Here is a 27,210-nt window from a genome sequence, read left to right as displayed (position 1 = left end):
AAGTGGACTCACTGCAACCTGTAGTCCCACCTTGTCAGCCCAGAGATGTACCTGAACTCAACTTTACTTTCTTCCATGTGAGTGGATATTGTTTTTATAATAAATAGTTTTTGATATATACTCAGAGGCGCCCCTCTCCTTGTCTTTCTGGGATTTATACTGAAAGGGGGGATGTGGGATTTACATAGTTACATACTTATATAGTTACATAGTAGGGGAGGTTGAAAAAAGACACAAACCCATCAAATCCAACCTATGTGTGTTTTTTTTACACTATCGATGCTCCCCATTGATACCACTGCCTGTGGAAGGGAATTCCACATCCTTGCCGCTCTTACAGTAAAGAACCCTCTACGATTAAACCTCTTTTCTTCTCATTTTAATGAGTGGCCACAAGTCTTGTTAAACTCCCTTTTGCGAAAAAGTTTTATCCCTATTGTGGGGTCACCAGTATGGTATTTGTATATTGAAATCATATCCCAAGTGTCTCTTCTCCAGAGAGAATAAGTTCAGTGCTCGCAAGCTTTCCTCATAACTAATATCCTCCATATCCTTTGTTGCACTTCTTTGTACTCGCTTCATTTCCAGCACATCCTTCCTGAGGACTGGTGCCCAGAACTGGACAGCATACTCAAGGTCAGGCCGGACCAGAGTCTTGTAGAGCAGGAGAATTATTGTTTTATCACTGAAGTTGATCCCCTTTTTAATGCATGCCAATATTTTGTTTGCTTTGTTAGCAGCAGCTGAGCCTATCCTTTACTAGGACCCCCAGGTCTTTTTCCATCCTAGATTCCCCCAGAGGATCTCCCCCCAGTGTATAGATTACATTCATATTTTTGCCACACAAATGCATTATTTAACATTTTTATACATTGAACTTCATTTGCCATGTAGTTGCCCACCCCATTAATATGTTCAGATTTTTTTTGCAAGGTTTCCACATCCCGCGGAGAAAATATTGCCCTGCTTAGCTTAATATTGTCTGTAAATACAGAGATTGAACTGTTTACCCCATCCTCCAGGTCGTTTATAAATTGAATAGGATTGGTCCCAGCACAGAACCCTGGGGGACCCCACTTTCCACCCCTGACCATTTCAAGTATTCTCCATTTATCAACACCCTCTTAACTCTGCCTTGTAGAGAGTTTTCAATCCATGTACTCACCCTATGGTCTATGCCAACGGGCCTTACTTTGTACCGTAAACAATTATGGGGAACTGTATCAAATTATTTTTCAAAATCCACACACACCACATCTACAGGACTTCCTTTATCTAGATGGCAACTCATCTCCTCATAGAAGGTTAGGTTAGTAGATTGGTTTGGCAAGAATGATTCCTCACGAATTCATGCTGATTACTGCTAATGATACCGTTCTCATTACTAAAATCTTGTATATAGTCCCTTATCCTCCCCTCCAAGAGCTTGTATACTATTGATTTTGTGCTAGAAGGGGTATACGGGGGTTATAATTTGTGATGAAATGGGGGATTTGTCCTGGGAAGGGCATTTTGGGGGTGGCCAAGAGAATTTGTGTAAGAAGGAATAGTTTGGGGTGATTTTACTGGAAGGGGGTATATGGGGGTGAGAATTTGTGCTTAGAGGGATGATTTGTGCTGGAAAAGGGTATTTGTGCTGTGGGGGGGGGGGGTAGATGGAGGGTTGGATTTGTGTTGAGAGAGGAGGCAGAAATTGGGTAAGAACGAAGGCTTTGAGGAGGATTTATGCTGGAAGAGAGGATATGGGGGGGATTTGGGCGGGGGGGGGGATTTATGCAGGGGTGTTTGTGGAGGGGAGAGTTTGTGCTGAGAAAGGATTTCTGCTGGAACGGGGTTTATGGAGCTAAGGATGGGGGGCGGAGAGCAGTTTGCCATCTTCATCCTGGGCACTGGATGAAATTGTCCCGACACTGGGTGACATCACTGTGCCAATTGCATGAGAGCGTATAATAGTTTCTAAGCACACTATACTATTGAGCCAAGAATGGGAGAGTGATATTGCCAGGCATGGAAGAATATTTCCAGGGATGCCATACTACTGAGCCAGGAATGGGAAGTGTTTGACCTCCAAGGACACTGCATTGCTAAGTAGATATCCAGAGAATGATGTATCCAGAGGGAGAGTGGTATGTGTGGGAATTATATTATCAATACAGTGTAGAATGTTGGCAGTATCATTTTAAAGAGTAACTATAGACCTCTGATTTTATTGCAGGCTTTACTCCTGCTAAAGGAACACATAATCTATACTTTTCCTGACTGATGACCAAAACAGGAGGTGGGGGGAAATCTTCCACCCATCCCATTAGCCAATGTCTAAGATGTGATTTTTCTTCACTTTGGCGAGACATCCTCTCATTGTGATTCTGGCATAGGACAATGCTACACACAACCCCCCCCCCAACATAGAAAAATCTGTTAAAACTCAACTGCACCCTCTGCCTCCTACTTTCAATCCTTTTCCCTGGATGCCTCCAGCATGTATTTTCTTTTTTCTACACTCACCTTTTCCACATGTCTTCTTGACAGTCAAGTGGCATGCAGAGTCCTCTTCACCTCTTGTTCAGTACTAGGCAATTATGCAGAGAGCATTACTGGCATAATGATGTGAGCACCATTCTATGTATAGTTATACTGTGACCTTTCCCAGAGGCCCATTATGACCTAATCTTACCAGGTATCATCTAGTGGTGGAAAGGAATTACTGTGTTGTAAAGCACAGGACACAAGGTGTACATTGCAGTGATGCCGCATACACATGACCGGACTTTTCGACAGCAAAGGTCAGACAGAACGAATCCGCCGGACAATTCGATTGTGTGTGGGCTTCATTGGACCTTGGTGTTTAAAAATCTGATGGACCACCAAGCCAGAAACCCGTGAGTCATCAGTGGAAATGCATGCTTACCAGGCTTGGTGGTCCGACGGTCTTCCCGACGGACTTTCGGCGAATGACAAACTTTATGAATGAACGGACTTGAACACACATAATCACACCAAAGTCTCATGGATTGTGACGTACGGCTGGACTAGAATAAGGAAGTTCATAGCCAGTAGCCAATAGCTGCCCTAGCGTCGTTTCTTGTCCATCGGACTAGCATACACAGGAACGGATTTCTCAATAGGAACTGGTTCCGGCAGAAAAAATGGAATTACGTACCGGTAATGTCCTTTTCCAGGAGTCTTTCAGGACAGCCACCTTTGAGAGACACTGGCTCCTCCCCTCTTAGGAAACACCGCCTTGATTTTCATGATTTAAGCCTCCTCCTCCCTTCGTTCCTCAGTTCTTCCAGAGTACCTCCGGCCAACTGGGGAGACACAAGAACACGTCAAATAAACAAACTTTTAAGTCTTACCTGACGGCCTCATGTAATGAGTTCCCGATGATCTGCAAAAAACTTGGGTGGGAACCGGTGCTGTCCTGAAAGACTCCTGGAAAAGGACATTACCGGTACGTAATTCCATTTTTCCCCAATCGTCTTTCAGGACAGCCACCTTTGAGAGGATAAGCGAGTACCCTATCTTAGGGTGGGACCTACTGCTTGCAGCACCTTGTGACCAAAGGGCTTGGTCTTTGGCTGAGAGAAGATCCAATCTATAGTGCTTCACGAACGTAGAAAACTTGAACCACGTTGCGGCTCTACAGATCTGTTCAGGAGACACACCAGCCCACATTGTCTGCGGAGTTGCCGCTGTCCTGGCTGAGTGTGCTTTAATTCTAACTGGAGGCTTTAATACCCCAACCGCGCAAGTCTGCCCAATGGCTGACCTTAATCATCTGGTTAGCGTACGTCTAAAGGCTTTGGAACCCTTCCTAGCCCCTGGAAGTAACACCAAAGGTAAATCAGACTTCCTGAACTGGCTTTGTGTAACCAAAATAATGAAGGACACGTCCAAGAAGATGTGTCCTGTTCGCTCACTGGTTTTGAACGAAAAATAGGCAGCATAATCTCTCGGACTCTCTGAGGATTAAAGACTACCATTAGGTAAAAAGGCCAGAATGATCTTAAAAACTGAATGGTCTGGAAAGGGAGTGCCTTAACAGAAAAGGTTTCGAGTTTACTCACTTTCCTTGCCGCAGTGATCGCCACAAAAAACACAGTTTTGAGAGTGATCAACCATAACCAGCCAGATTCCAATTGCTGAAAAAGGTTCCTTTGTGGGAACCTGTAAAACTAATGAGTGACCCCGACTGGGAAGGGGGCGACCAAAGGCTTGGTCTTTGCCTACTTAAGGCTCTAAGAACCTTACTATACCAAGGTCTGATGTTAGATGCCCTTCCAGGAATACGCTAAAAGCGAAAACCTGACTCTTCAATGTTTATGGGGCTAAACCTTTATCTGCCCCTGACTGCAGGAACTCTAGAACGGCTACGAGGCTGTGCACATTGAAGGAGTTCTCTGAGCATCAGCTGTTGAACCGTCTCCATACCTTCAAGAAAATGGTCTGAGTTTCTATTTACCTGCAATTCAGAAGAGTGGCTATTAAACAGTCTGAGACCTCTTTGCCCTTCAGCAATTCCTTCTCAGTAGCCAAGCTGCAAGAATCCACCTGGGGACCGCAGACTGGACCCTGGGAGAAGGGACCCTCCTAGACCGGGGAAACCCGGGGGGGGGGGTTCCCCTGACAGGCCCTTCAGAATGGAGAACCACGGCCTCCTGGGCCCAAGAGGTGTGATTAAAAAATAGGTAGTAATCTCCACCTGAAAACTTCCCTGACCCTGCAGGAATCAGAACGGGAGGGGAGAAAGCATAGCACTTAGAGAAACCCTAACTCTGTGCTTTAGTGTGTCTGCTCCCGACCTCCCATCTCCCCTGTTCATGGAACAGGAGATGGCTTCCTTTGCGTTTTCCCTTGAGAAAAAGAGAGGTCCATCCAAGGAATCCCCCAACTCTGGGTGATCCATTCGAAGAACCTCCTGCTTGAGAACCTGGTTGCTCTGAGGAAATCTAAAATCAGGATTTGCTCTCCTTCAAAACAGATCACTGAAAAGACAGGATTTCAATATTCGGCCCATCTGAGGATGGCCTTCGCTAGGACCCATAAAGGATCCGTTCCAGGAGTCCCCATCCTGTCGACGCAAGCCACTGCCAAGGGATTGTTTCCATGACTCTTACATGAAGTCTCCAGAGAACTCTGAGAGGTCCTGAGAACCAGATCTACTGTTCTCAACTCCCTCCAATTTGAGGATCTCTTAGATTCCTTCCTCTCCCAGGTACCCTGTACCAAACAGGAGTCTAGGTGTGTACCCCAACCTAAGCCGTTCGTATCGGTTGTAACCACCCTGGATACTGGGAAACTCCATTCTAGGTCTTGTAACCAACGTGCTCCCTTTCCCAAAGGGACCTCTTTACCTGAGTTGGAACCAAAGAGTCCCAAGACCCCTGACTGTGGTCCCAAATCTTCAAGATGAATAGTTTACAGAGGACGGTAACATGACCCCGTCCACTGAACTGCTAGGAGCGTGGCTGTCAGTAAACTCAACCTGCCTAACTGAGTTTTTGACAGTTGCCCTGGAGAAACAACAGTGCTCTGTCTATCTTCTGGATCTTCTCCAAGGAGGGAAGACCTTTTGTTCTGTTGAGCCCAGCACCTACCCCAGGAAGGTGACCCCCTGGTAAGGAATTTAAGTTGGGTTTCTCTAGGTTCAGAGGCCAACCCAGGCTCACAAACAGGTCTTTTGTTACCTGTTGATCCCAAATCGACTGCGTCAGAGAAGGTACAAACCGGAGAAGATCTTCAGGACACACGATCACCGAGACTCCCCTGAGACGCAGGAATGCCAGAACTTCTACCATCACTTTGGTGAAGATAGGAGGAGGAAAGGGATAGCCCAAAAGGGAAGTGCTTTGAACTGAATGTGTAGCACCCCTACAGAAGTTATCACTGCCAGCCTAAGGAAACGCTGGTGGTTCTCTGCAATGGGAATATGCAGGTATGCATCCATACTATCCATGCCCTGAAAAAGTTTTGGTGGAAGAGGTGCCCTCACCCAGTGACCAAAACCAACGAAAGCCATCTGTAGGTGACTAAGACACACAGACGTTTCAGGTTCAGGATGAGCCTGAATTTTCCCAAAGGCTTGTGAACCACAAAAATGTGAGAATAGGAGCCCTTTCTATATATCCTGCTGGGACCTGTATTACCACTTCCTGTTCCTCTAACTCCTGAAGAGGAAAGAAGGGCACATTTTGGCAGCTCAGTGACAAGGAGTCTCAAAAGAGGAGAGCTCTGAAAACTCCAAACGGTAACCTCTTACTATGATCCCCAACACAAACTGATTGGAGGTGATCATCTCCCACTGGGGGAGGAAGGCCCCTTTTTTACTGCTCCCCATATTTCTTCTTAAGGGGAAAGGCCTTTTTCTTATCAGCCGTGCGATCTAGCACTGCTTCAAGACCTGGCCCAAACAGCAGTAAACAGTAGCAGTAACAGCAGTCTCCTGTAAAAAGGATTCCAGAGCTTTGCTTTGGACGCCTTGTCCCCCTGCCATGTCTTCAGCCTTAAGGCCCTCCAGGCTGAGTTGGCCAGAGCCGAGGACCTTGCATACATTCGCATGGATTGAGTCGAAGCACCCGCAGTGTATGCTGACTCCTTAAGCACCATGGGAGAGGAGGATAGAAAAGTCTCCTCTGCTGTCATTGCTTCATGCATTAATCTGGATAAGCCAACACTTCATATTACGAGCCACCACTGTGGCTTCTATGTCAGGCTTAAAGATTTTCTTATTATAAATCCCAGGCATCCTTCAGAAGTGAATCCATCCAACAGCAGGTTTCCTGTAAAAAGGATTACACAGAGCTTTTGCCTTGGACGCCTTGACCCCCTGCCATGTCTTCAGCCTTGGAGCCCTCCAGGCTGAGTTGGTCAGAGCCGAAGATCTTGCATACATTCGCCTGGATTGAATCGAAGCAGCGTATGCCAACACCTTAAGCAGTATGGGAAAGGAGGATAGACTTCAGAAGTGAGTCCATCATTTCAAACATAGGGTCTGAAAGTATTCCCATGTCCCTGAGGACAGGTCAGTATGCCTGGACGTCTGAAGAAAGGTAGTCTCTAACCTGGGAGATTCTATTCCAGACAAGAGCTTCCTCTTCCGCCCAAGAAAAAACCTTTGCTTTAAAGCACCAGAAAAGAAAGGTTTTCCTTCGGGACCCCGCCATCCTGATGGCATCGATCAAGACATCATGAACCGGGAACACCCGCTTCCCCCAGGTCCTAGTACATCTGATCGTGGGGTGACAATGCCTTCTTCCTAAAGTGGTATGAATAGCTCTCAAGAGCTTATCCACTTCATCCAGGGGGAAGTTTATATCGAGGGGTTCTTTTGGGTTCCCCACCCAAGCCCTCACCTTTATCAGAGTCCCTTGGGAGTCTGAGACGGCACTGTCAACTTCTTCCTCAACTTCCTCTCTGGAACCCTCTAGACTCTCCCTTAACCTGCAGGAGGAACATCCATCGGGTTAGGTGGAACACTCTGCTGTGCTGGTGAAAGAGTGCTCTGGAGCTGAGGCCATTGTAACCTTCACAGAAGCCGCCAGATATGCACCGTGTTCTGCTGCCTGTTTCCTAATGGCGCTCAAACAGGGACCTGAACCCTCTGAGGCCACTGGAACCTTAGGTTAAAGGTCTGACTGAGCTATCCGGTGCCTCAATACACTCTTTACCAAGTGCCTTTGAACCAGGGATTCCCCCAAAGAGGCTCTATATGAAGGATGCTCCCTCCTAGAACCAAAGGGAGACTTGCTCATGTCCTTCAGAGATCTAGAGATAAAAGAGCAGCATAAAATCCTAAAAAAACAAACACCAGCACTACTTAAGAGGACCACCGGGAGTGCCCTCCCCTAGGATCAATCTCCATCTGGATCCCAGACGCACTGCCCTTCCCCCCGACCACCTAGGGGGAAAAAACACCAGTGGAGCTACTGGTTGTAAGGTAAGGGAACCCCTCGCCAGGGCTTTTACCTTTGAGTGGCTGGTGCCGTTACTCCTGGAGTTCCCGAAGCCACTGCTTTGGACATTCTCCTGTTGAGGAAGAGTGGTACGAACGTGCCTCCAACAGCTACCTGTGCAACTGTAGAAAGAGAGGCTGCACCAGCCGAACGCTAGGTTCCCCTCCACGTGCCGCGTCCGGAACCGGAAGACGCGGATCCAACGAAGAGGTCCGCCCCCACCGGAATTGACGTCGCCCGCCAACCGGTCCGGCCTCTGGCTCCCAGCCGACTGGATACACAGGGGGGCCTTGGACGTCCTCGTTGCAGCGCCCCACTGGGCGAAACGCAGGGATGAACCTCCCCAAAAACTTCCTGCTTTCCCCAAGCGAAGATTGGAGTGCGTATAGAGAAAAAGGTCAGTCAAAAGTTCAGCTTCCCCAGCCGACCGGACTGCCTGTTCCGTTAAAACACCCGCGGGTGAACGGACGGACGACCCTGTAAAACTTCCTGCTTTCCCCAAGCGAAGTTTAGGGTGTATAGACAGTACGAACGCTTCAGCTCCCCGCTGATCCGACTGTCAAGGGCCGACCGATAGACGGTCGGGTAACCGAGTGGGGCCGGGGCTCCGCTCGGATAGCTTCAGTCTCACCAACCGAATTCAGCTAAGGTTCCTTAGCGATGTCTCCCCACCGGAGGAAACACCATAACTGCGGAACGAAGGGAGGAGGAGGCTTAAATCATGAAAATCAAGGCGGTGTTTCCTAAGAGGGGAGGAGCCAGTGTCTCTCAAAGGTGGCTGTCCTGAAAGACGATTGGGGAAAAATAGGAAACATGTCCGTCAGACATCCGCATTCCCACTGATGACTCACGGGTTTCTGGCTTGGTGAAGGTGGATCGCACGACTGACTGGCACCCTCTAAGCCCTTGTACACACGGTCGGAGAATCCGTCGGAATGTGTCCTATCGGATCGTTTTGTCGGATAATCCGACTGTGTGTGGTATGCATCGGACTGTTTCCGTCGGACCCAATTTTCCAACTTGCTGGAAATATTTTCCGACAAACTGGTCCGATCGGACATACTCCGATCATGTGTAGAGAATTCCAATCGGACAAAGTGCCACACATTCTCAGATCAAATTCCTACATCAAAGCTATTTGCTACTAGCCTAAACGTAGTCCCGTCGTAACGAAATAACGTCATCATGTTCTGAACGATCGGATTTTCCGACAACTTCGTCCGACCGTGTGTATGCAACAGTTTCGGACACAATCCGACGGACAGAATCCATCGGATTTGGTTGTCGGAATCTCCGACCGTGTGATATCTCTTCCATTATAAAGACTTTTTGTTTGGACTTTTTCCTTATTGGTTGTGGGTCACTGGTTCACTTTTTTATGGATATAATTTTTTTTATTAATTTGTCACTGGGATTTTATCTTATTTAATTATAATTAATAATCACTGTATTTATTTATAATTATTTATTTATTGAATATAATTGATTTAAATTAATTTATTTATAGTCAATAATTAATGAATTCATTATTCGTTTATAATTATTTATTCACTTTTTGAATATAATTAACTGTTATTAATTACTATATTAATTTAATCATATTTAATTTTGAGCATGTATCACTTAATTTTGATTGTATATGAATTGTTCTAGCTGATTTCACTTAATCTATTGGAATTACAGTATCTGATTCATTTTCATTTCTTTGCACAAACAGTAATAGCCTCAGTGGGGGTAGGTAGCGCAGCTAATTTTGTTCTTTATATGCATTGTATTTTGGATGTGTATCACATCCTGGTAGCTGCAGCTGTAACTGGGTTTTTGTTTTTTAATCTTTTAGATTAGGAGCGCAGTCATTATTTTTTTCTCTTATTTGTGACTTTCTAAATAAACTACTCGAGGAAAACACAAGAACCTCTACAGCCTCAGTAAGCTTAAAACTGGAGCCTAGATAGTATCGGTTATATTACACACTATCAGCACAGATGTAGGGTTCCTTGTTCGGCTGATTGAAGTGTTCGGTAGCTGCCTTTGTGTTTGGTTATGGAATGTCCTAAATGACGTTAACCCCTTTCATACTCGGGTGTCATTAGGGAAACATTCCATAAAGAAATTATATGATGAACAATATGCTCTGGATGTATATTATGTATATGTTTTCCTTGTTTTCTAGCAACTCTTTTTTACCACACTCCTCTGAGCCTTTGAAGAAGCCGAGAAGACAAAACATGTCCGGATTGTGATAATCCTGCCTAAATGTGTATTTTCCTCTGCAATGATGGCTGAAAGGAGGTTTCCACCCCTTTAAAGTCCCACCTTTTTTCTGTTTGTACTTGCGTTTGGGGTATCCTTGACTTTGTATTAACAGCCACAGCAGATCATAAGGTTAGTGCAATTTGCATGTGGTATGGGAAGCGCACACGGCTCGCAACGTTTCCTGCATTGCATGAGTACAAACCTAGCCTGTTTGCTACTTTGTTACATGTTACAGAAAAGATTATCTTTAAGCTGAAGTTACATATTTTGGGACAAAAAGACCGTCACAGAATATTTGACTCTTGAACGGGTCCTACGAGGACTGAGGCTAAAAAAAGTTTCATACATTTGAATTAAATTAAGATATTTTGAGAAAGCAATGGACTGATACACTTACAAATTGCTCATTTGAGCTCATGAGGATCATCATCAACTCCAAAACAGTTGACATTGATCTCCAACATTAAAGAGGAGATTCTGCCATCCAATGAATCCACATTTTTTAAAGATCTTGATTTGCAATTGAGTGACAAATTGGATCGTATGGAAAGAGACATTATTAATAATAAGAAATCTAAGCTATTACGAGATCGATTTGACTATGAAGCTAACACCGTGTATATTTGGAAATAGCCCCAGTTCCAGCACAGACATCGCAAAACATCTAGCAATGCATGGAAACATGTCAATTTTCCAGATACTGTCACAGAGGTATTGGATTACACACTGGATCAGGCTCGGATTCGTCCATTCAGAATACTGCTAGAAGAGATACAGAGCTATCTAATGATGTTCATTTAAATGCATCGCATGGCCCTCTGCCCAAAAAGAAAAAGGGAAAGAGATATCCCACAGTAAAACAAGGAGAGGTGGCAGGAGGAAAAAGCTTAACCTGAAACTTACTTTACGTAAAAAAAAAAATTCAGGATCAACAGGAGGCAGTGTCTGACAGGGTTTCTGACACTGCTTATACTGATATGCCCACATGTAATGATTTTCAGGATGTATGTGCGCTGAAATGTTTAGAGGATCAGGATGGAGATTATGTTCCACCAATACAAGCCCCCTTTGAGGTGCGATCAGATTTTTAACCAAACAACTCTAGGGGTAAATGCATGGATCATTTTCAAAAAGAGCTCACCAGACTAGCCACATGTTCTAACAATAGAGGGTATATCCATAATGATAATCTTAGGTCAGAAGAACGCAATGGGGCTTATTTACTAAAGGAAAATCCACTTTGCACTGCAAGTGCACATGGAAGTAAAGTCGCTGTAGATCCGAGGGGCACATGCAAGGAAAATAAAAAAACAGCATTTTAGCTTGCAGATGATTGGATGATAAAATCAGCAGAGATTCCACTAATTTCCGATCTAGCCCTTAGATTTACAATGTCTGCACTTCCAAGTGCACTTTCAGTGCAAAGTGGATTTGCCTTTCGTACATAACCCCCGATGTGTTAAAAATACTTAGCACGGTTACCTCTATTATTATAAAGATGTCAGACAAGGGAGGTCTAGTTGTGGTCCAGGATTCCAATGTTTATAGGGAGGAAGCTCACAGACAATTGTTAGATCATAACATATACCAGACATTAACCAGCAATCACCCCAATAAATATAAAAGCATTTTACATACACTTGTAGAAAGAGGTATGCACTTATGGGTACTATCTAGGAAGGAGGGTGAGGCTATGGTTCACCCCAATTATGTCTTTCATCACCTCCCTAAAAAACATAATGGCCTTACCCCCTGGACTGGACGTCCCATTGTGGCTGGGATTGGTTCTTTTGGCAAACAATTAGGTCCTTGGGTGGATTACCAACTACAACCATTAGTCAATTAGTAAAATCTTCCCAGCTATCTCAGGGACACCAAACAGCTTCTCACCCTGTTATTCATCTGTTCAGAGGACGTTAATGATCTTGACAAACTCTGGGATATATGAACGATAACAGTCTGAATGTACGTTTCATTGGACAGATAGATGCGGAGTCCATTTCGTTTTTGGATGTGTTGCTTTCCAATGGGGGGGGGGGGGGGCATTTTCTTTCCAGTTTATACAGAAAAACCCTTTCTGGAAACACACTACTCCATGCCAACTATGGACACCCCAAACATGTCATACGGGGGATACCAGTTGGACAATTTATCAGATTTTGGATAGAGTTAGGGAGGGTTATAACCCATGTTAGATGGCAGAAAAAAAACTGTCCCATTGGAGTGCTTTCCGTTCACCTCCTGTCCTATACCCAAAACTGGAAGTGAGAAGAAAACCCTGGAAATTATGGGGAATCCATTGGGGTTCCCCAGATCACCAGAATTGGCTCCCCCATTGGAAGATTTACCCTTTATTACTGTTTTGGGAAAAACCCCAAAAATATGACATTTTTTTTTACTTTCACTTTTGATGACAATGGTAAACAGGCCAAATAGAGGGCGAATCTCACTAGCAGGGGCAGAGGTAGCAATAAAGCCCTCTCCACTTTGTCCAAAAAAATAAAAAATAGTGTTGTCTTTACTTACACTTTAACCCCTTCTCGCTTCCCACTTTGCAAGGCGTCCATCATATGATGTCCTCCCATGCTCACGCTGCCTGCGGTGTGCATTGGCAGTGATCTGTGATCTGTCATATCCTTTGGACACAGCTAATCACAGATCAGGGTAAAGAGCCAATCACGACGGCTCACTACCATGTGATCAGCTGTGTCCAATCACAGCTGATCATGGATGTAAACAAGATTTGCTGGTTATTGACAATCCTCCCCTCATGCCTGAGGAGAGCCGAAAACTGGCAAATCCACACAGGGGACATCTGCACTGACAATCTTCCAACTTTTACTTTTCTCCACTAGGTTAATTGCTAAATCCACCTTTGTGACCATGTTTCATGTTACACCAATATTTAGAGAGTAACCTAAACCATGGTCACATTCCCCAGCCCCAAAAGTACCCACCAGTACTGCCAATCAGTGCCCACCAGTGGTGCCTGTCAGTGTCAATCAGTGCCACCTATCAATGTAGACTCATCAGCGCCGCCTTACCAGTGCCATCTACTGTATCAGTACAACCTATGAGTGCCCATCAATGCAGCCTATCAGTGCCCATCAGTGAAGCCTAACAATGCCCATGAGTGCATCCTTACAGTGCCCATCAGTGAAGCGTATCAGTGTCCGTCAGTGCAGCCTCATCAGCGCACATCAGTGAAGGAGAAAATTTACTTATTTACAAAAATTTATAACAGAAACTAAGAAAAACTTTTTTTTTTCAAAATGTTGGCCTTTTTTTTGTTTCTTTAGCAAAAAATAAACAACTCAGTGGTGATTAATTACCACCAAAAAATAGCTGTCTCAAAAAAAATGATAAAAATTTAGTTTGAGTACAGTGTTGCATGACCCCGTAATTGTAATTTAAAGTGCGTCAGCACTGAAAATTGGCCTGGGCAGGAATGAGGTGGAAATTGCCCTGTATTAACCACTTCAGGACCGCCCACCGTTGTTATACGTCGGTACTTTGAAGAGGTATATCGTTATGGCAGCAGCTAGCTGCCATAACCCCTGTATCCTCTTCTTCAGCGGGCGGTCCACTTTAAAAGTGATCTCTGCAGGGGATTCGCGAGATCACTTTTATCGGTGGCGGAAGAGGGGGCCCCCCTCCCGCTGTGCTCTGGTGCCCTCCAGTAGCGGCGGAGGCAATCGGATCCTTTCCCTAGCCTGACATGGAGACAAGTGAGGGGAAGCAATGTCAAAACGTCACTTCTGCCCATAGCTCTTAAAGTGCCATTTTTTTTTGTATTTTTTTAAATTAAATGTAATAAAAAAAAAAAAATCTTGTAAATATAAGATCTGAGGTCTTTTTGACCCCAGATCTCATATTTAAGAGGTCCTGTCATGCTTTTTTTCTATTTCAAGGAATGTTTACATTCCTTGTAATAGGAATAAAATTGACACATTAAAAAAAAAAAAGAACAGTGTAAAATAAAAAAATAAAAGGTAAACTAAATAAGAAAAAAAATATGTAAACGTGCCCCTTCCCGCCGAGCTTGCATGCAGAAGTGAACGCATACGTGAGTAGCGGCTGCATATGAAAGCGGTGTACAAAACACACGTGAGGTATCGCTGTGATCGGTAGAGCGAGAGCAATAATTCTAGCCCTAGACCCCCTCTGTAACTCAAAACATGCAACCTGTAGAATTTTTTAAACGTCGCCTATGGAGATTTTTAAGGGTAAAAAAGTCTGTTGCCATTCCATGAGCGGGCGCAATTTTGAACCGTGACACGTTGGGTATCAATTTACTCAGCGTAACATTATCTTTCACAATATAAAAAAAAAAAAAAAAAAATTGGTCTAATTTTACTGTTGTCTTAATCTTTAATTCATAAAAGTGTATTTTGTCCAGAAAAAAAAGTGCGATTGTAAGACCGCTGCACAAATACGGTGTGACAGAAAGTATTGCGACTGCCATTTTATTCTCTATGGTGTTAGGAAAAAAAAAAGTATAATGTTTGGGAGTTCTAGGTAATTCTCTAGCAAAAAAACAAACAGTTTTTAACTTGTAAACAAGAAATCTCAGAAAGAGGCTCGGTGGTTAAAGCGTATAATGTGGGTGAATTGATCACATTTTTGTAAAAAGGTTTACTATGCCTTTAAATCAGAGGGAAAAAAAACTATAATCCTGCAGACAACATAAAAGGAGACAGGAGCCAGAGCTCCATAGACAGCTCTGTACTGCATCTAGCCCGGTGAGCCCACGTGGTTCCTGTCTCCTGTACACAATGGCCCCACGTGTTTTCAGTCCCCTCCCTCCCACTCTTACTACTTCCGGGTCGTCTCTTACTCTTCCCCAGCATGGCTTCCCTGGCAGTCAGGGATGCGGTGGGTCAGGTGGTGTTACCTGGAGATGTGCTCGTTTTGCCGGCACAGACAGGGGACGGCTTGCTGTCTCTGACATCCTCGTCTCCTTCATCCGGCCGGGAGCGGGTTGTGTGCGGTCCGGGGCTTGCTCGGCATGGAGACAACCTGCGGGTCACTAAGTGCGGAGTGATGAAGCACAGGGACCCGGCGGTGTACTGGGTGGACTCCCAGCAGAAGAGGGTGAGGGCCGCCTGCGCTGTGTGCTTATATCTACTATGAACAGATGTAATAAGGATACTGTGTGCAGCCAATCAGCGTTTTGCTTTTTTTTTTTTTCATGTTGCTGAGCATGACTTGAAAATGAAATCAGGTTTGTGATTGGTCGCTGTACAAAAAGAGGGCCTGTACTTTTTAGTGCTGTCTATATATTCTGAGCTGGTTTTAGACTTGGGGGGGGCATGAAGTCCAGCCAAGTTTCTACAACCCCACCAGCGCCCCCCCCCCCCCCCCCCCGAAAAGCGGAGTTCCACCCATTTAAAAGTCGGCTACAAAAATGTGTAGCTGCTGATTTTTAATCGGCCACGGTCCAGCGATGCGGGCGTATGAAGCCCTGCTCCTCTCAGCTGTGCCAGCAATCTAACTGCGGGTGCACACTGCGCATGCGTGAGTCATGCTGTGAATGGCCAGGCAAACTTCTGGGACTTGTGACGTGCCCCAGAAGATTGCAGAGAGAGGTGATCTCCCTTCCGGAGGAAGTGGGAGCAGGGTGCCTGTAAAAACTGGGTATATGCCAAATGTGGCACGGAAGTTCAATTTTAAACTGCAAACACGGCTGGACAGGGTGTATGTATGCCAGTGCCACAATGCTTTGCTTCATGACCACAGCCAAAATGATCCTTGTCCCATATAGTAGGTGGTACCACCACCGGACTCAACCCTTTCAAGTGACTGGAGCCATGGTGGGGCATGAACAGGGTTAAAATGGGCGGTAATACATCACCTCCTCCCTGTCAAAAGTCTTTGAAAAGCAATCCATCACAGATCACTTTGCTGAGAGGTGACACTAGCAGCTACATGTGTAAATGTAACGTGTGTAACCACTTGTCTACCATGATGTTTGCTACCTTGGTAGACAAGTGGTTACACATGTTACATTTACACATGTAGATGCTAGTGTCACCTCTCAGCAAAGTCATTTGTGATTGCTTTTCAAAGACTTTTGATACAGTGAGGAGGTGATGTAATGTGTGTAACTACTTGTCTCCCATGATGTTACCTTGATTCTCCCATTGCTACTTTGGTAGACAAGTGGTTACATCAAGCTCACAGCTGTTGCTGATGCCAGTTTTAAGAGCCGACGTGACATATACAGTCCTGCCATCAAAAAGTGTCCGCCCCGTATTGCGCTTGCGCAGTGCGGAGCAGATTTAGAAAATGTCCGACGATGAACGGCACTTGCGCCTTGAGTAGAGGTGCAAGCTCCACCATCCAAGTGGACATAGGGCTGCACATATTAGAGTGCCCCTCGTGGGCTCGCTTCGCTCGGCTCTTTTTAGTCTAACTCTATGTCCACTTGGATGGTGGGGCTAGAACCTGGACTTACGGCGTAGGCGCCGTTCATCTTCGGCTATTTTCAGAATCTGGTTGTCCAGTACGCAGCGGACACTATCCGACAGGACACCGGCAAAATCCTTTCTGATAAAAGTGGGCTGCTCTAGAACCCCCCCCCCCCCGATCCCTGTTGGGTTTTGCCATCCGTTATTACACAGAAGCTATTGCAACCATTCCAGCACAATCTGTGTTAGAATAGTTGCATTGGTGGCAAGGGAGACATTAGGGGTCTAATAGACCCCTATTGTCTCTATGAAGAGGACCTGTTATCTGATCTTATTATGACATGGGGCAATGATGGCGAACCTTGGCACCCAATGTTTTGGAACTACATTTACCATGATGATCAAGTACACTGCAGAGTGGATGAGCATCATGAGAAATGTAGTTCCAAAACATCTGGGGTGCCAAGGTTCGCCATCACTGACATAGGGGAATATTAAGCCCCTACTTGATAGTAAAGTAACGAAAAATGAATTGTAAAAAAAATTAAAAAATAAAGGATACACTCATCGTATTTAAGGTATAACATCTTTAAAGTACAGCACCCCCAAACCCTTATTGTGACAGCAAGCAGGGGATCTTCTCCCCCACACCCGCTGTCACAACTTAAAAATAACACCCACGCAGCCATGTCATTAGTTCAGAGTTCTGTGAATGAATAAACTACAGTAAAAAATGTATTTGATCACCTGCTGATTTTGTACGCTTGCCCACTGACAAAGAAATGATCAGTCTATGTTTAATGATAGGTTTATTTTAAAGCGGTCCTCCACCCTGAAGTGGAAGTTCTGCTCATCTGATCAACCTCCCCCCTCCCCCCCTCCGGTGCCACAATCGGCACCTTACAGGGGGGAGGGGGGGTGCAGTTACTTGGATAATCCAGGTATCTGCACCCACTTCCAGGACAAGACTGCCTCAGATGCCCCCCCCCCCCCCCCCATTGTCTTCTGAGAAACACACAGTTCACAGGACACAGCGGGGACCAGCAGAGACGTGCATGCGCAGTTGGGAACCGGGCAGTGAAGCCGCAATGCTTCACTTCCCGATTCCCTGCCAGAGGATGGCGGCGGGGGCAGCAGAGAGACGAGCGATTGCTCGTCATCTGCCGCCAACATCGCTGGACCCTGGTACAGGTAAGTGTCAATTTATTAAAAGTCAGCAGCTGCAATATTTGTAGCTGCTGGCTTTTAATATTTTTTTTAAAGGTGCAGAACCACTTTAACAGTGAGAGACAGAAAAATAAAATATCCAGAAAAATGCATTTCCAAAAAGTTAAATTGATTTGCATTTTAATGAGTGAAATATGTATTTGATCCCCTATTAATCGGCAAGATTTCTGGCTCCCGGGTGTCTTTAATACAGGTAACAAGCTGAGATTAGGAGCACTCCTAATGGGTCCACATTGGTGCGCTGTGCGAGATCACATGTTTGCACGCAATGTCTGCACTGCGATTTCAGCCATACAGATAGTATAGCTGAATTTGCTTCTCATTCAGACCAAACTTGCACAGGGCCCTTTTTTTGGTCCGCACCAGATTCAAATCACATGGGTGTTCACACCCATGTGATCTGAGTCCTGTCCGAACTGTCAGTTTGCACTGTGATATGTGAACTGAAATGGGGGTGTCATTAACAGTTTATTGACACTCCCAGCAGTTTGCATATGGTAGTGTGAACTGCCTTGAGAGTCAGGTGTGATGTGGGAACCCGCAATGGTTTTGCAGTGTCCACTGCACTTGTGTGAACTGGGACTTAAAGGGAGTGCTCCTAATCTCAGCTTGTTATCTGTATAAAAGACATCTGTCTGCAGAAGCAATCAAATTCCAATCGCCATGGCCAAGACCAAAGAGCTGGCTAAGACCGTAGACCTACACAAGGCTGAAATGGGCTACAAGACCATCGCCAAGCAGCTTGGTGAGAGGGTGACAACAGTTGGTGTAATTATTTGTAAATGGAAGAAACACAAAATAACTGTCAATCTCTCTGTCTGGGGCTCCATGCACATTTTCTCCTCGTGGAGTTTCAATGATCATGTATGTGAATGGTGAGAAATCAGCCCAGAACTACATGGGGAAAAATCTTGTCAATGATCTCAAGGCAGCTGGGACTATAGTCGCCAAGAAAATGGTAACACACTATGCCCTGAAGGACCGAAATCCTGCAGCACCCACAAGGTCCCACTGCTCAAGAAAGGACATGTACAGGCCTGTCTGAAGTTTGCTAATGAACATCTGAATTATTCAGAGGTGAGCTGGGTGAAAGTGTTGTGGTCAGATGAGACCAAAATTTAGCTCTTTGACATAAATGCAACTCGTTGTGTTTGGAGGAGGAATGCTGCCTATGACCCCAAGAACACCATTCCTGTCATCAAACATGGAGGTGGAAGCATTATGCTTTGGGGGTGTTTTTGTGCTAAGGGGACAGGACAACTTCACCTCATTAAAGGGACAGAGCCGTGTACCGTCAAATCTTGGGTAAGGACCTCCTTCCCTCATCCAGGGCATTTAAAAATGGGTCATGGATGGGTCTTCCAGCATGACAATGACCCAAAACACACGGCCAAGGCAACAACGGAGTGGCTCAAGAAGAAGCACACTAAGGCCCTGGAGTGGCCTAGCCAGTCTCCAGACTTTAATCCCACAGAAAATATGTGGAGGGAGCTGAAGGTTCGAGAACTTTGAGTTACCAAATGTCAGCCTGGAAACCTTAATGACTGCAGTCTAAAGAAAAAAATAAGTGCACATTTTGTTTACTTTAAAAAAACATGCATGTGTTTTTATAAAAAGAAAAAAAGTGAACTTATCCTAAAAAAAATTGTATCGTCCCTGCACACACACCTCTTAAAAAAACAAAAACAAAAAATGCAGCATAAGGCAGGTGTGTGGATGAAACAAAAATTGCACCACACATGTATGGTATCGGAGTGAGAGACATATTATTCACACCTAAATTGAGACTTTCTAAGCTGATTTTTCTTTTTTATTCACATTTTGGTGCAGAGGATCAAAGGATAAAAGTTGTTCAGGCACAAGGACATGTATTGTCATGCATTTACAGGTGCTTCTATTAAAGTCTGTTGGGCCAAAATGTGCTTTACTGCTTCAGGTGACTGAGCATACAGATGGGAACAGCCACAATGGAAAATAATGGGATTCTTGATGTTGGCCATTGTGTGTAGGGTGCTCAAAAAACAATGAATGGGGGCTGAAGGTAAAACTTATTTTTCTTTAGTTTTGGATAGAGTGGAGAGGAATTAGAACCCCTGCCAGGTTTTTATTGCTGTCTGTGTCCCCGTTGAGGGGATTCATTATTCTCTTTGCCCTGTTTACCGTTATTATTGAAAGTACAGAAAATCCCAAACTTTGGGTTGTTTCCAAAAAAGTAATAGAGGGGAATCTTCCCACGGGGACCTGTGAGGCCCTAATGCCCCGTACACACGAGAGGACTTATGTCCGACAGACTTCCAAAGGAGTTCCGACGGAGTTCTGACAGACTTTTCGGCCGAACGGACTTGGCCACACACGATCACACTAAACTCCGACGGATTCGAACGTGATGACGTACGACCTGACTCGAATAAGGAAGTTCATAGCCAGTAGCCAATAGCTGCCCTAGCGTCGGTTTTAGTCCGTCGGAGTAGCATACACACGAGCGGAGTTTTCGAAGGGGACCGGGTCCGGCGGAGTTCCTTCGGGAAAATTTGAAGCATGCTTCATTTCTAAAGTCCGTCAGACTTTGGCGAATCAAAAGTCCTTTGCAGCCCACACACGATCGGATAGTCTGACGGACTCGGTCCTTCGGACTTTGGATGTTGAAAAGTCCGCTCGTGTGTACGGGGCTTAAGAGATTTCCTTAAAGAGGAGCTCCAATTTCCTGTCCAAAAATTAAATCAGCAGATGCAAAAACTGGAGCGGAAGTGGGAGCAGCTAATCCCCCCCCCCCCCCCCCCCCCCAAAAGTGCTTTGACCACTATACTTTGCTACTCCACTGATCTCCACTTGCTTCCAGGTCCCATACCAAACAGCTGCCCTGCTTAAAGTGGTTGTAAACCCTTACAAACCACTTTGACCTTAAGGTAAGCCTAGATTAAGGCTTACCTGTAGGTCCAAGAAATATCTCCTAAACCTATACGGTTTAGGAGATATTTACCTGAAGACAGCCATCGATTGGGTAAGCCGCAGATCGCGGCGATATGCTGCGAGTGTCGGCTCCCGTGCGCATGTGCGGGAGTGACGTCTTCACTGGCTCCTGTGTCAGGTAAGTGACACATAATGGACTACTATGCGATGCATAGTAATGCTTTACCTTTGCAGGGAATCAAAGAGGAAGTAAACCCATCAGTGTTTACTTCCTCTTTAATTGTGAACACAGGAGGTCAGAGAACAATTTCATTTTCACAATGAATGCAAAGAGTTCTCTGTACAAGATAGGGTGGTGACATGATCTCCACCTCGTCTAAACGGAGAACATTTAGCATTTTCTCAATGAATACTGAGAAAATGGTAAGTATTCTCTGAATGGCGCCCATGCAGAGCAGACAACTTCTTTTTTGATCTCCAGCTTCCAAGGGGATCTTGGAGATCTGGCATGTAAGCTAGACCAATGTAAAAATTGCCATACCTAAACTTAGTGTTACTAAACCCACTACAGTACAATCGGTCTATATATACAGTAAAGCATGATTATTATACTCACTGTGAAACCTAAGGGGTTCATTATCTGCATTGTATAAAAAGGCTATTTTGATCCTCCTTCTTTCACTGTCTCAAAGGGTTGTTTTTATTTACAGAGCCAGTAGATTGGCTGCACTTGCTCAGTTTGGTGTGTATTGCTAGAGTTTTGTTGTGGGGGGGGGGGGGGGGGGGGTTTCTTGGGAGGGTGCATGTGATCAACAGAGGGCCAATTAGCACTGTCCAGACAGTTTGAAATACTCCTACAAGGTCTACTAGGACCTGATAGAAGTCACAAGACTGCTATATACTGCTGATGAGAAAAAGTATTTAGCAGTTTAGATTTGCAAAAATAATAGCATGTCCTTTTACTGTGGGAGATCAGGTGTAGTGAATGCGCAGAGTACTGGGTTTAGTAACACTTTTTAAGCTTTGATATCCCTGCCAAGTGTTTTGAAATTCAGAGTCTGTTGCATTGTAGTACCTGAAGCATATGTGTAGTAATGCTATCTATAAAAAAAAAAAAAAATCTTTTGTGATCACTTTTTTTTTTTTTTTTCCTATTCTAGTATGTGCCTGTTAAAGGGGACCATGTGATTGGAATTGTCACCACCAAGGCTGGAGATATTTTTAAGCTTGATGTTGGTGGAAGTGATCAAGCTTCTTTATCATTCTTGGCATTTGAGGGTGCAACTAAAAAAAACAGACCCAATGTAAAGGTAGGTTTTACTTGCTTACTGCGTGTTTCTGTAACAATACCTTCAGATTAAAAATTCCTGCATAACATTGCATATAAGATATATGTGTATATATGTGTGTGTGTATATATGTGTATGTGTGTGTATATATATATATATATATATATATATATATATATATATATATATATATATATATATATATATATATATATATATATATATATATATATATATATATATATATATATATAAAAATGTGTGTGTGTGTTTTTAGAACTCCACTTTAAAGGGGTTGTAAACCCTCCGTGTTTTTCCACCTTTTTATGCGTCTTATGCATTAAGGTTAAAAAAAATTGTCACTCATCTCGTTCCCTTGGCAGAGATGTGCTCTACCTTTTGCTGCCCAGGGTTCTCGGCTTTTGATTGGATAGATTGATAGCAGCGCAGCTATTGGCTCCCATTGCTGTCAATCAAATCCAGTGATGGGGGCAGGGCCGAGTCCGGCATTCTGGACTCGAGGCCACTCTGTGCAAAACAAACTGCACAGTGGTGGTAAATATGTTATTAAAGTAACCCTTTAACCACTTGATGAACAGTGACATACTGCTACATAGCTGGATATCAAATGGTTAAACCTGGATGATGCCTGCAGCTGCAGGCATCATCCTGGTATCGTGTTTTTTTTTTTTTAGAGCAAACAGTCGTCTCTTGTAAAAGCAGTCCTAGAGACTGACTACCTGCTGGATTGCTCTTACAAGCGTCAGGAGGGGAGGCCCCCTCGCTGCCTTCTGTGGCTTTCTCTGGCTCGTCTGTCCCTCCAGGATGCCCGATCCACCAGCCATTGCTTCTGCCAGCTGACCATAGAAGCAAATTGAGAACGTAATGGCTCTGACTGCCTCTGTTATAGGAAACCAGAAGCGATGAGCATACATGACTTCCGGTTTCCCAGGATGTAGACAGCATCATTTTTAAAAATGAAAAGAATCTGATCACTTGGTGTGATCAAATGCCTTTAAGGGCAGAGGAGTGATCTGAAGTCTAATAGACCCCAGATCTCTTCATAAAAAGTACCTGCCACTTCAATCTATGGCCATAGTATAACGTTCGTCCTGATTAATCTGGACCAATCCAACTAAATAGTTTGGAATGGAGTCCTTTGCTCTCAGAAGGTACATATTGGCAAATTATGCCAATTGTCTGAAATGTGTGTGTGTGTATGCATGCATGTATGTGTGTGTATATATGTGTGTGTATGTATGTATATATATATATATATATATATATATATATATATATATATATATATATATATATATATATATATATATATATATATATATATATATATATATATATATATATATATATATATATATACACATACATACATACATACATACATACATACATACATACATACATACATACATACATACATACATACATACATACAGTTTGGTTAGATGGCTGGATTGGTTCCTAATATAATACTTTTTTTTTTTTTTTTAAAAAGGTTGCTTTAATAACCATGTCTAGCAGGAATACCTGGGAACTTTAGCACCTCTCTTGCCAGAATGCCAGTGTAGATTCTCTGTAGATTACCAAAAACTGTTTTCTGGCTGTCTTTAAGCTGTAAATGTTAACAGGATGCACAACTACAGTAGAATGTTTGCATACCTCCAAAATATAAATCTAATCTTGTTTATACTTATTGGAAGGTTGGAGACGTCGTTTATGGACAGTTCATCGTGGCAAATAAAGACATGGAACCAGAGTTGGCATGTATTGACGGTTCTGGAAAAGCGAATGGGAAGGGTGTCATTGGACAAGATGGCTTTATGTTTAAAGTAACCTTAGGACTAGTAAGAAAGTAAGCACTTATTTTAACTTTCTGTGGTTAAATCCTAATATTTTATAAACTGGTTTGTGTTAAAAAGACAGATGCTAACCTTTGTCTGGTCCGCTTTGTAGTCTAGCATAGCCTGAGCGTTTCTCGTGTGTTCCCATGTCCAGTAGTCACCACATGTCTCTCATGACCGGTTTTCACTTTTCACTTTAAAATGGTTTTAAACGAGAAGTATGTGTTTTTCCTCCATTATACTTAGGTGGATGCAGCATCGGTCCAATGCTGCATTTGTCCCCCAGCGTCTTAGCACTGACAACTGAGTGATCAAGCTTCTCAGTTCTTGCAGCTCCCCAAACAGAGAGCTGCTGACTGTCAATCAGAAGCTCTCCTCTGTTCTTCTACACTCACTGGAGCGCTGAGATGTGGAGGGGCGAGGAGCTGCCGTCTCAGGCTCTCAGCGGTTCACTGAGAGGGGCATCAGTCCAGGCACCTGGCAGATCCAGACTTCTATTGTTGGGATGACGTAGTGCCTGGACTGATATCCGTGATGTGTACAGAGCGGACTTCAGACCTCTCTCTGCTGAAAATGGGTCCCAGGAGTGTGAAGTGAATTGCACTCCTGTGACCCATAGGAGAAGGCCAGCCAAACAAGCTTAGGCTGGACTTCTCCTTTTACGCCCTAATTCACATTGCAGCAATTTGACATATCAAATCTGCAATGGCACTGTCTGAATCTGTGCTGTACGGATTCCCAAAAGTCTTTGAGGTGCTATTATAATTGACACCTGTGCAGAAGCCTGGTCGTCTACTGGTGATCGTGGCTCCTCTTCCGCCTGCCTGTCCACCAAACACTCGGGCACATACTCTGTGAATCAATGATGTGGGCAGAGCCCTACCTGGCCGTGTGTTTAAAAGGGGGGGGGGGAGAGAGACAGTGGATGGGGTTAGCAGATTTCTCGCTTGCTGTCCCTATATGCAGAAGATCAGGGAGATACAGGAGTGGGAACATGTGACGTGCGGTTGCTATGGGGGCAGACGTGCAGGCTCAAGCACAGCGTGGTTTGACCAGCAAGAGCCAATGAGGGACGAGGGCACAGCAACTGACAAACTGTTTTTTACTTTCATGTAGGGAATGCATTAAAGTGGAATTTTTGTCAGAAACATTAAATCCTGATAGATCATTTCAGGCTGACCCCTTTTGCAGGTGTAGCATTGTAAACATTAAAAATAAGTGTCTATACTGTTTAAAATCCAGTGATGGACGGTCTCATCCTGCTCTGCACATACTCAGTTGCTCTTTATTCTCTGCATTGTCTAAAATTGGAGCCACTAGAGGGCGATCAGCTGACAATTTTAAGATCTACTGTTGCTGAAGGGGGGAAGAAAGCAACAGACTGCTAAGGAAAAAACACAAAATTACAAGCATAGTGTCTTATCTGATTCTCTCTCCTCTCCCTCATTGGCAGCCTGTGAACTGCAGCACTGTAAAGCTTCTGTCAACCTCCCTCAATGGCTAAGCCAAGACAATCAGGGCTGGAAATGTATTTTTCCCTTCTCATGTTTCAGGACAGCTTACTTGAGAGATGATTGGGTCTGCCCTCTACAGGAAACACAAACCAGAAAGATGGTACTTTTTTTTTTTTTTTTTTTTTTTGAGACCACACAGAAGGGGGGGAGAGGTTCCAATATGTAAGCAACTGCTCTAGGCTCCAAAAAAATGGTGTCCTCCAGCAAGAAAAAACAGGAGCAATGCTGGAGGCACGTTACACATTAATTATGCTACCAATTTTAGTGTATGCTGTAATGTATCTTCTTTTGGTGAAGAACAAAAGCTATCGGACTGTTATGGGTATAGTGCCACTTTTAAGGTAAACGTTTTACTATTTTTTTGGAATGCCTTTTAAACGTGGCTAAAATGAAAAGGTACTTACTTTGTTTTCTATTTTACTTTTAGGCTTTTAACACCCCAGAATGACATTGTCCAGGAATTGATGAATGCATTTCCATTTGAAATGGTAATTGGAATGAATGGAAGAATATGGATTAAGGCTAAAACTACTCAACAAACTTTAATTGTAGCCAACTTATTGGAAGCCTGTGAATTTTTGACTGCTGCCCAGAGGAAACAGGTTTTTGCTAAGTTCTCAGACAGCGTGTATTGATCATCCAGATGTAAATGAACCACATAGGATTTGTTTTATGGTATTGAGATACAAATTTTATTTTTTAATTAAAAAAATTGTTTGGTTACATAGCATGTTGTGCTTTTTTTTTTTTTTTTTTTTTTTTTTTTTTTTACTTTTACTCCAAAAAAAAAAAAAATCTATCTTGGTTCCTGTGCAGTTTGAAAGACCACCTACTTTTCTTTGTTATATACAGGGGTTTATGGATTGCCAGTGGTCAGACTGCTGTAAAATGTGGGAATGACTTTTGGGGGAACTCAGAAATGACCAAGTTAAAAATGGTACCCAGCTTTCCATTATGACATACTAAAACCTAAAGATATAAACAGGTAGAGGCCGGCTGGTGAATATAAATATATCTATATATCTCTCTATCTATATCCATATCCATGTTTGTGAACCCCTGACCATCATACCTATATGAAATTTGACATCCTGTTCCAAAATCAATTTGCATACATTTTTATTTTATTTTTACTAGGAGCCTGGACAGCCTTGCACTTGTGATCAGTAGATTGCAGGTGCTATGCAGGACTCCTGCAAACTTGTCAGTGTATCTGCCTGCCTGTCCATCATACATGCAGGCATATACTCTGAATGAATGACATGGGCAGAACCTCACCCAGCCGTGGTTTGTTTTTAAAAAGAAAAAAAACAAACCGTGAGCTGGTCAGGGTTAGACGATTTCTCGCTTGCTGTCACTAGATCCAGAAGATCAGAAAGATGCATGTTCCCACTCCTGCAGTAACCCGTTTCCAAAGGTGAACTTATCCTTTTAAACTACTAAAAGGAGTTTTCTAAAGTGTCTCTACAGTACATAAATGTGGTACAATGCAACTGCAGCACCATGATATGTTTCCAAAAGGAGTTTGCACATAACTTTAACCACTTGCTTACTGGGCACTTAAACCCCCCTCAGTCCCAGACCAATTTTCAGCTTTCAGCGCTGATGCACTTTGAATGACAATTGCGCGGGCATACAACACTGTACCCAAATGAAATTTTTATCATTTTTTTTCCCACAAATAGAGCTTGCTTTTGGTGGTATTTAATCACAGCTGGGAGTTTTATTTTTTGCTAAACAAACAAAAAAAGATGCAAAAAAATAAAAATAAATAAATCATGTTTTAATAG

General features: G+C 43.8%; 2 protein-coding genes across 2 annotated transcripts in view; one reads left to right on the top strand and one right to left on the bottom strand.

Annotated features, from left to right (window-relative positions):
• Positions 1-27,210, bottom strand: part of TRMT10B (tRNA methyltransferase 10B) — a 61,160-nt gene that overhangs the window by 8,474 nt on the left and 25,476 nt on the right. The window lies entirely within an intron of this gene.
• On the top strand, positions 15,026-26,147 carry EXOSC3 (exosome component 3). Its single transcript, XM_077475272.1, has 4 exons — positions 15,026-15,302; positions 21,916-22,065; positions 23,766-23,917; positions 25,848-26,147. The coding sequence occupies exons 1-4, from the start codon at positions 15,057-15,059 to the stop codon at positions 26,053-26,055; spliced, it is 756 nt and encodes a 251-aa protein (XP_077331398.1). The 5' UTR covers positions 15,026-15,056; the 3' UTR covers positions 26,056-26,147.

The sequence above is a fragment of the Lithobates pipiens genome, unplaced genomic scaffold (genome assembly GCF_037356315.1).
Source record: "Lithobates pipiens isolate NorthernLeopardFrog02 unplaced genomic scaffold, aLitPip1_a1.2 Scaffold_13, whole genome shotgun sequence".
Lineage (NCBI taxonomy): Eukaryota > Metazoa > Chordata > Amphibia > Anura > Ranidae > Lithobates > Lithobates pipiens.
Note: the sequence above shows the minus strand (reverse complement) of the source record. Positions and strands in the feature narration are given on the sequence as shown.